General features: G+C 39.8%; 2 protein-coding genes across 2 annotated transcripts; both read left to right on the forward strand.

Annotated features, from left to right (window-relative positions):
• Positions 1–520: 520 nt before the first annotated feature.
• Positions 521–4,467, forward strand: LOC132958726 (chymotrypsin-like protease CTRL-1). Its single transcript, XM_061031758.1, has 6 exons — positions 521–658; positions 885–905; positions 1,089–1,230; positions 2,025–2,281; positions 2,917–3,050; positions 3,720–4,467. Exons 1-6 carry the CDS (start codon positions 601–603, stop codon positions 4,095–4,097), a joined length of 990 nt encoding a protein of 329 aa, XP_060887741.1. The 5' UTR covers positions 521–600; the 3' UTR covers positions 4,098–4,467.
• Positions 4,468–10,515: 6,048 nt separating this feature from the next.
• On the forward strand, positions 10,516–14,362 carry LOC132958725 (serine protease 33-like). The gene is made up of 6 exons (XM_061031757.1): positions 10,516–10,650; positions 11,712–11,732; positions 11,871–12,021; positions 12,212–12,438; positions 12,597–12,733; positions 13,439–14,362. Exons 1-6 carry the CDS (start codon positions 10,593–10,595, stop codon positions 13,847–13,849), a joined length of 1,005 nt encoding a protein of 334 aa, XP_060887740.1. The 5' UTR covers positions 10,516–10,592; the 3' UTR covers positions 13,850–14,362.
• The last annotated feature ends 1,974 nt before the right edge of the window (positions 14,363–16,336 follow it).

The raw sequence follows: 16,336 nt of genomic DNA on the forward strand, positions 1-16,336 counted from the left end.
TCGTCCACTAATATTTACAGTCTATGGTTCTACCCCGACCTCGGCCCTATGCTACTTGTCATCCCCCACTCACTCCTCCCAGTGTCTACAGTCTCTCTTCAGCTGTCCTATCCAGTAAAGGCAAACATTTACAGGTAAAATTACATAAAATAACATGGAATATTCCCCTTCCAGGAGTTTGTCACTGGAGGAAGTTCAATGAAAATAAAAGTCAAATTTCTTCATTACATCAAATCAAATGACAGAACGAGGCCACAAACGTTACTTTATCTGCTTCCAGCTGATGACTGAGGTCCTTATTGTTGGGACTTTAACCTTTTACACATTAAGGTAATGCATTCTTCTTTGTCCGTACCTGAACATAATAAGCCCATCGTACACAAAAGCCTCAGCCATCATGACAAACATGTTGAACTTGCCTTTTCTTTCATGGCCTGATCCAGCGCTTACTGTTCGATTGTTATAAAGCAGTTTTCTGGGCAATGAATGAATGAATGATGTTGGATTACGTAAGGTGACACTCTGGGTGGAGCTGAGTGTTTTTTTGTGAAAGATATTTAAAGATGAGGAAAAAGGGGAAGGCGGCACAGATGGAAAAAAATGGCTCTGGTCAAGTTTCTCTGTGGTGTAACGGTGATGCTCGTTCTCTCTCCCAATGGTAAGACTAACAGTTTGATGTTTTTAAAAGTTACTTTGTGCTGCGGTAACATGTTTAAAGAGAAGTTTAACAGGTTGATGAATACATCAGGTTTGGATAAAGTATTTTTGAATTTGACATTTCTGTCTTCTCATGGCTCTCTATGGAATTGCATGTGCTCGGTCATCATCCGCCTCACCCTGACCCGCTTTGTTTAACGTATTTCTGTCTGTGTTCCCAATTTCAGGGAGTCATTCACAACAGCTGGGTAAGCATCCAAAACGATAAGTTCTTTGATTTGTTCTCCCTCCCGTCAGATATATTAATGATAGAGCAGCATCAAGGAATGGTTCATAACTTCATCTTTTAACTCCAGTCCTTAACATTTATTTGAGATTTACCTAAATGTTATAATCACCAAGGTGCATGTGCTCCATGCTCTTCTCCTCAGGATGTGGCAGAGGGATGGGAGATCCAAAATCAGACAATTGGCCATGGCGTGCGATCATAGCCAGTCCAAGTTCACTCACTAACTGTTCAGGGTCTTTGATTACCGACCAGTGGGTGCTGACAAGTAATGACTGCAACATAAGGTAAGAGATTATTTGAGTATTGTTTCTTGTTGATGTGCGGGACATGAAAGGAAACTGGAGATGCACACCATCGTCTAAAGGCATGAACACAATGGAATTCAACAGAAAAGGGGCTGGTATACATGCTGGTAGGTAGTTTTGTAGTGCTGGAAATTGGTCTTGGTCTGAAGACCACTTTTTGGTGGTCTCGGTCTAGTCTCAGAATCAAAAGCATTTTTTCTCGGTCTTGTCTCGGTCTCAGACTGGGTTTTAGATCATAACGGCCGAGACCACCACTGATTGGCTAATTTTCCAAGTCATTACTGTGATTAGAAGGAAAATGCCGCCTTCAAAAACAAATAAATTAAATGCATTTTTAGTTTGATTTTCATCCCATAGTTATGTACGCGACTTCCTCGGTTTTAAGGACCAAGTCAGTGACACGCCCCCTAAACACAAGATGGGGATTTTTCAAAGTTATGCTTATTCTTTCACCCTGTTATCAAATTATCCCAGCCATCTATGAGAAATTGCCCATCCATGGAGAAAAATGCACCTACTGCGACTCGTGATTTACGTCATCATTTTTTCAGGGACAACCATAGAATGTAAATATTACAACACACTTTAATGTGTAATGTAAATGGTGCTGTCACAATTAATGGATTCATCAATTCATCCTCAGAAACAGTCTGTTATATACATTGGTATTCAAATTAATGTTTTGGGGTTGTTTTTTGTTTTTTTTTACGGATAGTGTAATCACTCATTTATAGCAGGGGTTGAAAATAACTTCTCTACTTCTTTTTCTCAAGATCTGAAGAAGGCACGTGGGTTCATCTTGGACAAAGCCGCAACTCATTTGCAACTCAGCTCTACGAACAATCGGTGACTGTGGAAGACATCACATGCAGTGATGATGATGATGATGAAGGATTACTGATTAACAAGCCGGGTGTATGTCTTGTGAAGTTATCGAGCCCTGTGAATATTACAGACTCCATATCTACGGTCTGCTTGGTCGCACAAAACAGCAATTCCTTCTCCGGGATGAAGAGCTATGTCGCTAGCGGTAAGATCCCAGAGCACATAAAGAGACATATTAATTATAGTAACCCACGATACTGCTTAATCAGATTCAAGATAAAAGCTCTCTTACTGATAAGCTGCTGACTTCAGTGAAGTTAAAATATATAAATAAGGATTCTACCTTTATCGTGTAAATATCTACAAAGTGGAACATTGAGTAACTAGCACCACATTCCAACCTTACCAATGTGGACTGGGAGCCAGTACCAGCCATCTTCTAGGCCAGTGGTTCTCAGCTAGTGGGACGGGACCCTAAAGTAGGTCGGGAAGCCATTTTCAGTGGGTTGCGAGTGTGTGACTAGAAAAAAAGAAATCTGTTAAAAAAAAGTATTTGTTCCATCTGAGGTCTAAACTGAGCTTTTTGTCATTAAATGAAACTGCTTGGTTAAAAGACATCAGAAATTTGGGTGGCGATTTTTGGTGGTGGGTCCTGAACCTAGAAAGTTGAGGACCACGGTTCAAGGCTTACATGAGCGTCCGTGCCAGCCATTAGTCAGTTAATAGAATAGGAATGCATAACCTTTCTGAATAACACTGCATGAATGATAACTTGTGTTTTCCCTGATCATGTTTTTGAAACCGGACATAAACCTTGCCTATGAATTGTCTCTGATAAAGGTACAACTTCCGCAGCCAGGATGGAGGTACCAATTGTCGGACGCAATGAGTGTAAGTGCAACCGTCCTGAAATCGGGCCAAGTGTGATCTGTGCTGGACGCGGAGTCAAGGAGGGAACATTCACAGATTGTATGGTAACTGCAACTTTTTGTGTATTTTAGTGCAATACTTTGTTTACCTTAGCATTAGCTTACTTTACTCTAGTTTTATTTTATTTTAACAGCTTGTCTGAGGTTTCTGGATTCTGTTATGTTAGCATTAGCATCCTTGTATTTACTTTTATGCAGTTAGGTTAGCATTAGCATCTCTTACCCAAATTGAATCTGAATAAATTATCTTAAACTTGCCTTATTCTAGTTCAATAAAACACTGTTGGCATCATTTTATCTTATTTTATTTTAATACAGTTATTTTATCATTAGCTTACCTGACGCTAGAATTAGCCAACTTTTTAAACATTAATTTAGTCCAGTGATGTTAGCATTATCTTACTTTATTCTAGTGTACTTAAGTTGTGTAAGCATTTACACACCTTGTTCCAGTTTCATTAAGTTCAACATATCACTTTTTTTTTTATCCAGTTCTCTCATTATTAGCTTAGGGTTATCCATTAATACAATCATGTTAGCAAAAGCGTACCGGACCAGAATTAGCCCGCTCTGTTAGCAATATCTTACCTTATGCTAGTTAATCCAGTGAGGTTGGTATTCACTCAGACTTTAACAGTTACAAATGTTTCTCAGAAGAATGGCTATTTCTCAGATATGTTATTGCTTTGTTTTATCATTAATTTCTTTCCTCAGACAAATGTAGGTGGGGCACTGATGGCCTATCAAAATAATTCCTGGACCCAGATCGGGATCAACCAATACGATCAAAGATGCCCCCCGGCTGGACATGTCAGAACTTACACTGACGTGTCCTTGTATGAACAATGGATCAGGGATGTCACTGGCATGAGCACACCGGGCTTTATTCCCTTGGGCCCAAAAGAATATGACCCAGACACTCAATTTAGGTGTAAAACAATGAAACCCCGTCCAACCCAAACCCCCATGTGTCCATATCCGACAAGATTTGGTTGCATGGATGACAGTTTATTTGCAAGTGGTGTAAACATGATGCCCTCTTTCCCCTTCGTCTTACTCTCTGTTCTTTTTCTTTCGCTCTATGGTACTTGATGGTGACCGAACAAAATGAGCATTCAGCGTGTCTCATTCACAGGGTTTTATAAAGTCCCTTCTTCTTTTTATGTAGAAATTAGGGAAATAAAATGACACGCTCAGTCACTGGGATTATTCATTTGCCATATCATACACCTTGATTAAAATGTTTTATTCTTTGGTGAAGGAAAGTTGATTACAAGATATTAATATAACGTTAACATACAATATAGATGTTGACTTTTGGGGACAGCAGGCAGTAAAAATTCTAAATACTTTCTTTATGATGTTGTGGATAACATATATACCGCAATGATTTACACATTCATCAGCCATGGCACGACTTTTATTTTACGTGTATGTGTGGACACCTAATAAATTCAAATCTCATGTTTTGTCTTCAAGTGTTTTTTTGTTTTTTACAATCATGGGGAGGGGGAGGGGACACACTTGAGTAAGTCTGCATACATTTTAGAAGGGGTGGAGTCAGTAGCATTGTTCGTTGCCGCTTATAAACACAACATTCAAAGTCGGCCCATCATCGCAACCAGAAGCAGACACTCACTGCAAGATCAATGCTTTATCGTAAAGGCTAGTTCATACTAGAACTGATAAGTATATATCAGTCTATCAGTTTCATGCCGTGTTGTTTCACCTGCCTAAAGAATGCCTGCCTCCTATGTTGTTTCTATCTAGCAAGGTAAAAATCGTGACTTTGCTCAGAATTGATGGAAACTGGAATCTGGGACAAAAATCTGGTCGGTTATCTCGTAGTGGGAACCCCGCTTAAGCTCCTGCAGTATCACACAGACTCTCTCTCTGCTCCACTTTGTTAACCTTTTTACCTTGTACATTTCACAGCACCTACACCCACATACACCATACTGACTTTACTGACTTACACAACTCATATTTCCATCCATCAATCTTCTTCCACTTTCCAATGTCAGGTCGCGGTTGCAGCAGGCGCAGTAAGTCAACCCAGACATCCTTCTCCCCAGCAATGTTTTCCAGCCCCTCCTGGGGGATTCCGAGGCGTCCCCAGGCCAGACATAATCACAATCCCTCCAGCGAACTCGGGGTCTATCCCGGGGTCTCCTACCAGTTGGGCGTGCCTGGAAAACCTCCAAAGGGAGGCATCCAGGAGGCATCCTAATGCCCCCAGCCACCCATTTCGGCCGCTTATATCCGGGATCTTATTCTTTCGGTCACTACCCACAGCTCATGACCATAGGTGAGGGTTGGAATGAAGATCGACCGATAAATCGAAAGCTTTGCCTTCAGGCTCAGCTCCCTCAAGGTCCGGCACAACGCCTGCATTACTGCTGACGCTGAGCCAGTCCGTCTGTCAATCTCGTGGCCCATCCTATGCTTACTCGTAAACAAGACCCCGAGATACTTAACTCTTAAACTATTTAAATTTACCTAATTTGGTTTCATCAAGAACTGTTCGATGTATTGGTTCGAGTAAAGAATGGTTTAAACATTCAACACAGTGTCTGGCTTCGTTGTGACCTCCAGAGTGGGTCATGATTACACCATCTCACACATTGCATCCATATACACAATGCTAAGTTACCACTTTACTTGAAACTTCTAGGTTTAGTAAGTCAAACTCTGCTTGCAACACATCCACCTTCAGAACCGTGGTGAGTGAATATCAGGATGATGGAGACTGCATTAAAGAGTAAGGTGACTTGCTCTTTTGTCCTGAGATAACTTATGAGTTATGAGTTGGCGCTATACAAATGATGATTGATTGATTGATGCAATGTTTATGTCCTGCATTACTGATCAGTACATACCATGCTTGAACATCTTTGGTTTGAAACTTTGGAACATATATGCTGCAAATAAACAAACAGACATGAAGAAAAACATGTTCGACCCGATTGCTTTTTGATAAACCTAATTATATATAGAATGATTAAAAGGTTGAATGTAATGAGTGCAAGTTATGTAGGTCAATTGGAAGGTGGGACACTTAAGGAGGCGGTCGGTATAGGGTAAAAGATATATAAATGGAGGAGAACGTTTGAAGAGACGCATTCGAAAAAATGGCTCTCTACAACTTCATGTGCGGGGTAGCAGTGATGATCCTTCTCACACCAGATGTTAAGAAAGACTGTTTGATTTTCCTTGACTATATAGCGTTTTATAGTTTCCTGATATCAGACTTAAGGTTGATGTAAGGGCACTTGGGTTGAAAACTGCTCAAGTAAAAGAACAAAAGTAGATCTTTACAAGATGCCTCTTTTTCCCTCAACATTTTTCTAGCAGGTTATCTTGAAGGACCTACTCAACATCCAACCCGCAACTAGTTTGATCTGGATGTGATGTACCAATTGCTCGCTCTGTGATGTTTACTTAGTGATGGAAATATATTTTTTGTAATGTTTTGGGCTGAAGGTGGCCCAGTGGTTAGTGCATGCGCCCCATGTACTGAGGCTGTTTTCCTCCTAGCAGAAGGCCCGGGTTCCAATCCGACATGTGACCCCTTTCCCACCTATCATTCCAACCTCTCTCTTCCAGATCCCTATTTCTATCCACTATCCTATCCTAAATGAAGGCATAAAAAAAATTAATTCAGTGGACATTGTCCTTTTCCATTTAAAACTGAGAAAAGTTATTGGTGTGAGGTATTAATTTAATGATGTAGTTTTGGAAACTAAATGCAATAAAGCTGACTGGATTTTAGTGAAAGTCTGCGACAAAAGTGTTTCAGGATCAATGTGAAAGCATGTCATCTTTATAATTTTTTATATACTTTATTAATACCTAAGGGAAATTCTGGTTTCTTTCATTTTGGCAATAGAACAGATTTTGTTGCACAATCAACCATTTGAAATTTACTAATTTTCACAAGGAGAGACAATGATTAAAAAAACCTTAAATTATTTGAAAATTCTGCCGGCTGTTTAAAATAAAGTGTTTTTTGAGATTTCTGTCAACTTCTGTCTCTTTTTGTCTTTGTCTGCCTCACCCTGACAGGCTGTGATTAACTGTTTTTTTTCTTCTGTGTTCTCAATCTCAGGGTGTCACGCAGTTATGCCAGGTAAGAAACCAAAGTTTAAATTTTCCCCCTATTTTGCTCCCTACTTTCAGATTTATTAAGCACAGAACAGCAGTAAGGAATTGCTCTGTCTCCATCATTCGGCCCTGAAATAAATGCTTTACTTTAATGTTTGAATCACCTGTTGAATCTTCTCCACGCTTAAATCTCTTCTCTGCAGCATGCGGCATAAGGCCCGAAGGTCATCCAGAACATCTGCCTTGGCAGGCCGTTATCACCATCAATGGGGTTATCAAGTGTTTAGGGTCCCTCATTACCAACCAACATGTGCTCACAGACGGATTCGGGTGAGGGACTTTTGAAGTTTTGTTTCTTAAACTTTTCGTCTCCCTGTTTGTAACAAGATATGATGGGGATATACAACATGGTCTAAAGACAGGACCACAATAAAACCTGTAGTCACTTGTGTTTTACATTTCTGTGGATCTGTGGTAGGAATATCACTGTTGCACTGTTGTTTGTTAAAATGAAAATGTAGTCAAGTCTTTGGGTTTTGTAGATGACTTGACATTTGATAAATTAAACTATGATTGATTATGGTTAATGCAAATAATCTGCATGAGTATTTGACAAAAGAAGATTTTTAGTTGCAGCCATTTTTTGTAAATGTATCTAGTTGAAGCCGTTCAAACCCCCAATGTTTAAATCACCAGTAGAGTTGTAACTTCCACCTCTGTTTTTTTTTCTGAAGTTGAAATGCATCTAGGGCTGGGAATCTTTAGGTGTCTCACGATAAGATTTTGATTCTTGGGGTCGCAATTGGATTGAGAATCTATTTTCAATTTTAAAACGATTCTGGATTCATGAGTCTTAGCAAGTCTATTTTTTTTCTTAGTACATACTTCAGGATCTACTCCACTAATCTGTGAGATTGACTGAATTTATTGCTGCTCCATTTGGCATTCTACTGAGTGACTGAGTTAGCCTTAGCACTTAGCATCCAACCTGCAACATCTCGATTTTATTTCGCACCTCTATGCATCCCCTGCATCCCTTCTCTTCAAATGTCAACATAATCACTTGTTTAGATTGGAAGTGAAGTATTATCTCAACCTACTTTGTAGAGCTGTTTTCTTTTTTTTGCATGCTGACTAGCTAAACATAAACTTCCTTTTTTTCCTGAAGACCATTTTAACTTTGAATTATCTCTGATTAGGTTAACATCTTGAAGCCCTGGTGAAAGCCTCGGTAGTCGGCTACAATGAGTGTAAATGCTCCCATCCCAAACTCAAAGAGCACATGATCTGTGCTGGAGATACTGAAGAGCATTTGCCAATGATGAATAGTAGCCTGGTAACTACAACTTTTTAGTATATTTGTGATGAGATGCCTTGTTACCCTCCCCCATCCTAATGGGGTCATTAGGATTATTTTACCTCCTTCACAATCTTTCACCGGTTTACCGTAACAAACTGTACCGAACCAAACTGGACCGCTTGGTGGAAATGTGGCTTATGTTGCATATGGATGCTTCTGTGATAGGTATTCCTCTTTACTGCTTTCCTATGCTATCTACATAATTGTCATGCATGTCTGTCCACAGGATAATTTCGGTGGAGCACTGGTGGTTGATTTCAAAGGCTACTGGACCATGATTGGAGTTGTGAGTTTGGATCCAAACTGTGGTCCACTCAAGAGTCTTAAAAGTTACAGCAGTGTGGCCCTGGGTGCGGATTTTCTCACAAACGCCACCGCTAGCAATCCACCAGGCTTTGCTCCCATCCAATGCGCAGGACCGGACCCTGACAGCCGCTTTATCTGTCCAGCACCCGATCACCCAGAATCTTTCATGCCACCACCAGATCACATCCCCAGACCCCTTCCCCATTGTCCCCGCAGGTTGTCAAATACAAGATTATCTCAGGGACAACAGTATATTTGGTGGTGTAAACGTGATGCGCTTTTCCCCCTTCCTCTTACTTTCTATTCTCATTCTTTCGATCTAAGGCAATAAATGGTGATGGATCAAATGAAAGCGTGGAACAATCAGCTACTTAGTCCAAAGTGTCTCAATCACTGGTGTTATAAAAATTCTTCTTTGTATGCAGGAAATAGGGGAACTAAATTACAAATCAAATCAAACTGAATCAAAGACATTATCGATATGCCAAATGTGCAAATGTAGATTGGATTTTTTCTTCATAATAGATCTCCAGAATCCAGAACAATCGTGTCATCTTAAGTGGAAAGTTCCCAGCATGTTTCACCAGGGTGTGGCACGAAATGTGTCATTTGGCATATGTACTGAAACCAAAACGCGATGTCATGCCTGAAAGGTTAGAGAGAAGTTAAAGCACTGCAGATTGGTGATGGGTTGTTAAAATTTTTGTTGATTTCTCAAAGTTATTTGATTTATATTTGATTCATTTTGGTTTATCTCATCCATTACCATTGATCTTACATTAGTGTGTCTTATCAATGTCTGCTGTAAAGCACTTTTGGTTCAAGGCCTTGGCTTGACTAAATCATTTGGCTGATTATTTTCCAGCTAAATTTGATATAACCTAGTAATCCCTCATACATCTTGAATAACATTTTGTATTCTTTAGGTGGCTGGATGTTGTTTACAAGATAACATTTATAATCATATCACACGATTAAGATGGGTTTTTTTCAGCTTTTTAGGGGGAAACAGACAATGCTGTAGTTGTAGTCACTTTGGCCTTATGACATTGAGGCTACATGTTAGCCACAATTTTACTTTTTACCAATTTTTAGACATGGAGTAACATGTAATTCAAGTGTTTCTGGACACCTAATTGTGTGCGAACTGTGCACAACATGGATGCAAACTTACCATTGTTTTGCACTGGGTCTGTCTGCACCATTATGTTAATCCCAGTATGACACAAACTCTGCATCCTTTGTTCTGTAATGACTCCTACTATTAGTGGCTGTTGTTACCTGATGGTCAGGTAGGTAGGTAGGTAGGTGACAGACAGCACAATCGTAAACTGATGTTTGGTATTCACAGGAACATCTTGTTTTTCACTTGCTTGGCTGCTTCCTGTTGACAAAAGTTAGACTGACACTCCAGTAACTTAAATTAAAAATAAACTCTACTGAAGTTGCAAAAGCCTGCTACTGTTAGCAAGACTGAAGCTAAACTGAAAAAAAAGTTTCTGCTTTCCTTCAGAGGGAATAGGGCACACATGCAGGGGAAAGATTCCGACACTGAACGCATCATGTTTAAGGTCCTTGAAGGGAAATTTAAACTCTCACACATTACTTGTAAATACTTTAACATAACTAGCTGGGAGCTTGAACACAAAACACTCAGGCATCAAGAAAAACATGTTCCACATGATCTCGTGTGCAGAGATTGATGAAGGGAAGATTGAACTGTTGGTATGTTGTTAGGTATGACAGTGTAGGTGGAGCTCAGTTTTAGGCAAAGGTATATAAATTAAGGAGAATGTGAAGGAGGAACAGGTGGAAAAATGGCTCTCTACAAGCTCCTGAGTGGTGTAACTGTGATGATCCTTCTCACATCAAATGGTAAGAAAGACAGTTTGAGGATTTTTTTACTTGACAATGTAATCAATGTTTTGAGTGTTTCCTTTGCTGATATCAGATTCAAGTTGACCTTAGGGCTCTTGGGTTGAAAACTGCTCAAGAAAAAAGGTACAAAAAGTAGCTCTAGAGAAGATGCTTTGTTTTACTTTTTCCAAAAACCTGCAACAGGTTCGATTTCAGTGCAATTTACCAACCGTTTGTGATTCTACAGTCTGTCCCAAAAAACTTTTTTTACCGGTTGCTTTATGGGAGGGTAGTATGGGAACCCAAAATGGAAAATCATCCAAAAGAAGCATCTCTTATTAACATTTTCTAACGGGTTACTGTTGAAGGATTGCCGTAGCATCCAAATTGCAACAGTTTTAACATGAATGGAGTTCTTGAACTGATTTATCATTGGCGTTAACTCAACAATGAAGATATTTTCTGCATCAAAACGCCTTTTTCGAGGTTGCTGCTAGAGGGGGGAAAGCTGGGAAACTAAAAAGGACAATAAATAAAATCAAATATCAACTCTTAGCCGGGGTTTAATAGTACCCTTCAATATAAAGTGAAAATATGTCCTACCCTTTAATGCAAAGAATTTGAGTACTAGTAGATGTAAAAGCTTAAAAAACAAACAAAACAAAGGTTTGGAAAAGGGCGTGCAATGGCCCTTGAAAGTTTTCTTTGGTCGATTTCAACCTCTGATTTAGATTTTTGACTTTTCTATGTCTCCAATCTCATAAAGTGAAAAAAGAGGTCAGTTATTTTAATGAGAGCTAATATTGTTCAATGCATTCTGTATTCTTTATGTAATGCATATTTTCATTAAGTTGGTGTATAGTTTATTATGCCATGTAATGTATTCTATTTAATCTTTGTATTTAATTTCAACAACTATTGTCAAAAAGATGCTCATTTCCATTTTATTTCATTTTGAACTATTTTTGGTTTGGAGATTTCTGCCTACTTTTGTCTCTCTTTGGTATGAATTCACTGAAATATGCAAGTCATCATCTGCCTCGCCCCTGACAAATTTCTTTCTGTGTTCTCAATCTCAGGGTGTCACGCCGATGACCCAGGTAAACATCCAATGTTCACATTTCTAATTAACAATAGACATCAAAAGCCATTGTTTTATCTCCATAATTCCATCGTTTAACTCCAACCTGTAATAAGTTCACCTTAACACAACAGTCACCATGTTGTGTTTTTACCAGGCTCACATCCATCATGCGGGCGAGAGCTAAAGGTCCAAGACCTTGATGACCATTTGCCTTGGCAGGTTGTTATTCAATTGCCGAAGGAGCAATGCTTAGGGAACCTTATCTCCCCCTATTTTGTGCTGACAGACGGCAACTGCGGATATGGGTGAGGGACGATTGAAGTTTTGCTTCTTAAATGTTTAAACCAATGGGGTCAAGACTGGGAGTCAAACCTGACCTGATGTTTATGTCAATATATCAAGTTGTAATCAATCAAACTTGCTATATTGGCCTTGCTATTTTGGATGCTTAACAATTAAACATGAACTTCTTACCTTCTTTTTTTCCCCTTCAAGACCTGAACGTGTTTTTCTGGGACGCAAGAACAAGACCACGGGCAGTTATGAGGACTGGAAAGACGTTGCAAACATAACATGCGATGTGCGTTCAAAGATAACCAAGGAAGGCGTATGTCTTCTGCAGCTGTCACACCCTGTGAATTTCACAGACACCATCTATCCAATCTGCATTGCCTCACCATATAGCCAGTTTGACTCTACGCTGGACAGCTGGGTCTCTACCGGTAAGATCACAATGTACACAAATAAAGAAAGGCTTTCTATACACACACACGTTCTGCTAACACTGCACGAATAATTACATAAAGTACACAATTCTTTTTTGGTGTTTTGCACCCCAATATGAATATTGCCTTTGAATCTCTCATTTATCTCTCATTAGGTTACCCTGGTCATGCCAGGGTGCAAGTACCCTTTGTTGGAAACAATGAGTGTGACTGCTTCCTTCGTAAACGTCCAATGGATATGGTCTGTGCTGGATATAGACAAGAACATATCAAAAAGATGGACAACTGTCTGGTAACCACAACTTTTCGCATGGTTTTGTATTTGTAATGTGATGGCTTGTTACTCTGATTCTGGATTTGTCTAGTTCTTCTAATGTTATCAAAACTTGTTCTAGTTTTATCCAATTACGTTATCAAAAGCCTACCTGACTCTAGATTATCCAGCTCAGTTTTCACTATTTTACCATGTTCTATTTCCAATTATTATCCAATTATGTCACACCAAGTCTACCTAACTCTTATTTAATCCAGCTATGTTAGCAAAAGCCCTCCTGACTCCAGTTTTATCCAGCTTTTTACATATTAGCTCCCGTCACGTACGTTTTATCTAGTGAGGTTAGCATACGTGCCCATTACTTGAGGGTAATATAGTTATCTTAGCATTAGCTTCCCATAGTTTAATCCAGTAATGTTACCATAAGTTTACCTTACTTTAATCAAACTTTGTTTGTGCTATCTTTGCTAATTCTAGTTTAGCTCATTTATATTAGCACTATCTTACATTAACCCGGTGAATCCAGTATTGTACCAATTAATACTTTATTCTAGATCAATCCGGTTATGTGTGACAGTTATGTCCAAAGAGGTCAAACTTTTGAAGTTACCAAAAAGCTATGTGGAGTTATTGCCTCAGCAGGATGGCTACTACTGTGGTAAGTTCTCCTGTATACATGCGTCCTATGCTATCTCAAATAATTTCATTTATTTTGTTCACCAGGGCAATTTAGGGGGGGCACTGATGGCCAAGTTTGATGGAGATTACTGGAGCATTATTGGAGTTGTGAATGTGGATCCAACCTGCCCCCTCACCACAAGTCTCAGAGGATACACCAACGTGACCAGTCATGCATACTGGATTGGCCAGGTCACTGGCATAGACCAGAACAACTTTACTCCCTTTGCGCTCTTTGGAAATGACACTGACAGCGAGTATGAATGTCCAACAACCCCCTTCCCCACCAAATTCCCCAAACCCCATACCCCAGATCCCTCCCTGTGTTTAAATCCATGGGCAGATGATTGCAGGGAAGATTTTGAGAGTGTATTTGGAAATGGTGTCGCAATGCAATCTTCTCCATTCATCTTACTCTGTGTTCTTGTTCTGTCGTTCTACAGTATGAACTGGTGATGGATCAAATGAAAGTGGTAGAGCATTAAGCTTCTTAGCCCAAATGTCTTGTTCACTAGGTTTCCTTGAGCGCTTTCCTTTCATGTTAAGGATAGCTAAATCAATATGGAATGGGATTTTTTAAGTAATCAATCTTAAATTAGAGAGGAACTTAACATGATCAAGTCATGCCATCCCTCTGAGGTTAGAGGTCCTGGAGATGCAGTCTTGGGTTACTGTTTAAGTTAGATTTCTCAAAGTCTATAATCTGTTTTATTTTCAGACATGATCATACATTTGGGTTTTCAATACAAACATAGGTACTCCTCATACGCCTACATTATCATTTTTGTTTTTTTGGTGAAGGGATGTTGATGACAAAATATGTTTTACGATGATAACAAAGATTTTGTTTGATAGCTATCAATAATGAAATAGTAGATTCTTTTGGTGTTGAGGCTAACATGTAAGCTGTAATGTCCTATTTACACGTTCTACATATATGGAACCAATAAATTCAGAACTCATGTTCAATCTGTCGTTTGTTTGTTTTGGATTTTCCAACAGTAGGGGGAAACTCTTGCTATTTCACACATACAATTCTTAAAAAGCCTTTTTGAAGACTTTGTATATTAGGCATGGACCCACCTTTAAATCTGATTCGCCAACCCAGGTGCCACCCCAAGTTGCAAACTATGATTTACTGGAAATGATTCTGTACCAAAATATTGCCAACTAATGTAATTTGGCAATTTAGATAGTGTGCTAGAGCAATTTGTGCCTTTCAATTGTGTCTTTGTACATACATTTTTTTGAGTCCGAAAAAATTAGGCTAAGATTTATATGTTGCTATTCTCAAAAAGTATTTTCGGTGTAATCAGCTCTATCACATTATGTGGTGGTGGTACCAACTATATTCATTCAAGTATTTATTCTGGCTATAGCCCTCCAAGCGGCCCGGGTTGGGCGGGCCCAGATTGGGCGGGCCCGGATTAGATTGCAACCGGTGGCTCCTGTCCAGCATGTCAATCCCCACTCTCTCTCTCTCCCCGATGCCTGACTCTATCCACCGCCCTTTCTCTGAATAAAAAGCTCAGAAATAAAACCCTTGTTGTGTGGGGCTAAAACGTGTTCAGCCGTTTTGGAAAATATTTGATGCCTTGGTACAAAACCGAAATGTCTATTAAAAACTCCCTTGGTGTCCGAACCCGAAACAGTGGGAGCTGTGGTTTATTCTCCTGCTCTGTCATATCCCATGATGCTGCCCAGAGGATTACATATGTTACATATGGTGTCACACACACACACACAAAATGTTGTATTATCCTTGCAGGGGAGTGGAACTCATCTCCCCTGGCCTGCAGGATCAATCAGGCGAAAAATTACATGCACTGTTTCCAAGTGTGTTTGAGTGCTCTTTTGTTGTGTATTCATATCTGTGTGTGTTAACCCCCCCCCCCCCCCCCCCTCCCCCTCCCCCTCCCCCATCTTGATAATGTGTGCAGGCATGCAGTTTTGTCCTTAGATGCCCTTTGCGGTTCACAAACTTCCCCGGAAAGGAAACCTAATTGGGCCAAATGTACTTTAGATTTCATTTCTTTTCACGATTTTTAATTTGAATTCTCATGGGTTCACACATGAACGCAGCGACTGTCCCCAGCAGGCACCGGTAGATAGTTTGTGACAAAACCCGCACTCCAATATGTTCTGCGTGGCTGATCGGAAAGCTAACTAGAAAGCAGCCCGAAGCAACAGGAACAGTCTCATTGTTATTCGGTGGCTGTGATGGCGCGTTCTTGTTTTGGTCTCAGTGGTGTGTTGGTGTGCTTTCACACACTGAAGCTCAGAGAGAAAAATGACAGAAAACAGATCAGACTTGTGAGAAAATATAGTTGATTTCTTTCCCTGATGTAGTTTTTGTGTATCTCTCCCATTTTGCCTCTTTTCAAGAGAGCAAAACCTTTCATTTTGATGAGCATCTTTCTTTCTGTCAGTCCATTTTCATTACCTCTGAGGGCCCCTTTTAATGCCTTCTCACATAATGCTTCTCATTTGGGTCTCTTTTGAAAATCAAAGAGTAAGATGGAGCTCAATTAAGCTTGTTGAAGGTTTTCTTTTCATCACATTAGTGCAAAGATGAGAGTCATGAAGAGGCAAGAAAAGAAAAGTGTGGCCCCATTAGGCAGTCAGAGAAGAAAAGCTCATTATAAAAGGAGAAACAGAAAATCTGAAGAGGAAAATAAGAAGAAAAAAACGTGGTTATGTTGGCGTCCATAAGGAAAAATTTACATAGTCATCCTGAAAACTTTGAAGGTAGAAGCTTATTGGTGAATAAGCTTTTTGCCCGCTCCACTCTTCAGAAAATGTGTGCTCAAACAGGCCGTTTGGAGATTTTCCCTTCATGACATCACAAAGGGCAGTAGCCCCTCCCCCAGGTGGGTGACACTCCCACAGCTAGGTGTTTGTTCTGCCCTGAGTCTGCCTTCTCACCGTAAAACAATAGGACAT

The sequence above is a fragment of the Labrus mixtus genome, chromosome 23 (assembly GCF_963584025.1).
Source record: "Labrus mixtus chromosome 23, fLabMix1.1, whole genome shotgun sequence".
In the NCBI taxonomy this organism is placed as follows: domain Eukaryota; kingdom Metazoa; phylum Chordata; class Actinopteri; order Labriformes; family Labridae; genus Labrus; species Labrus mixtus.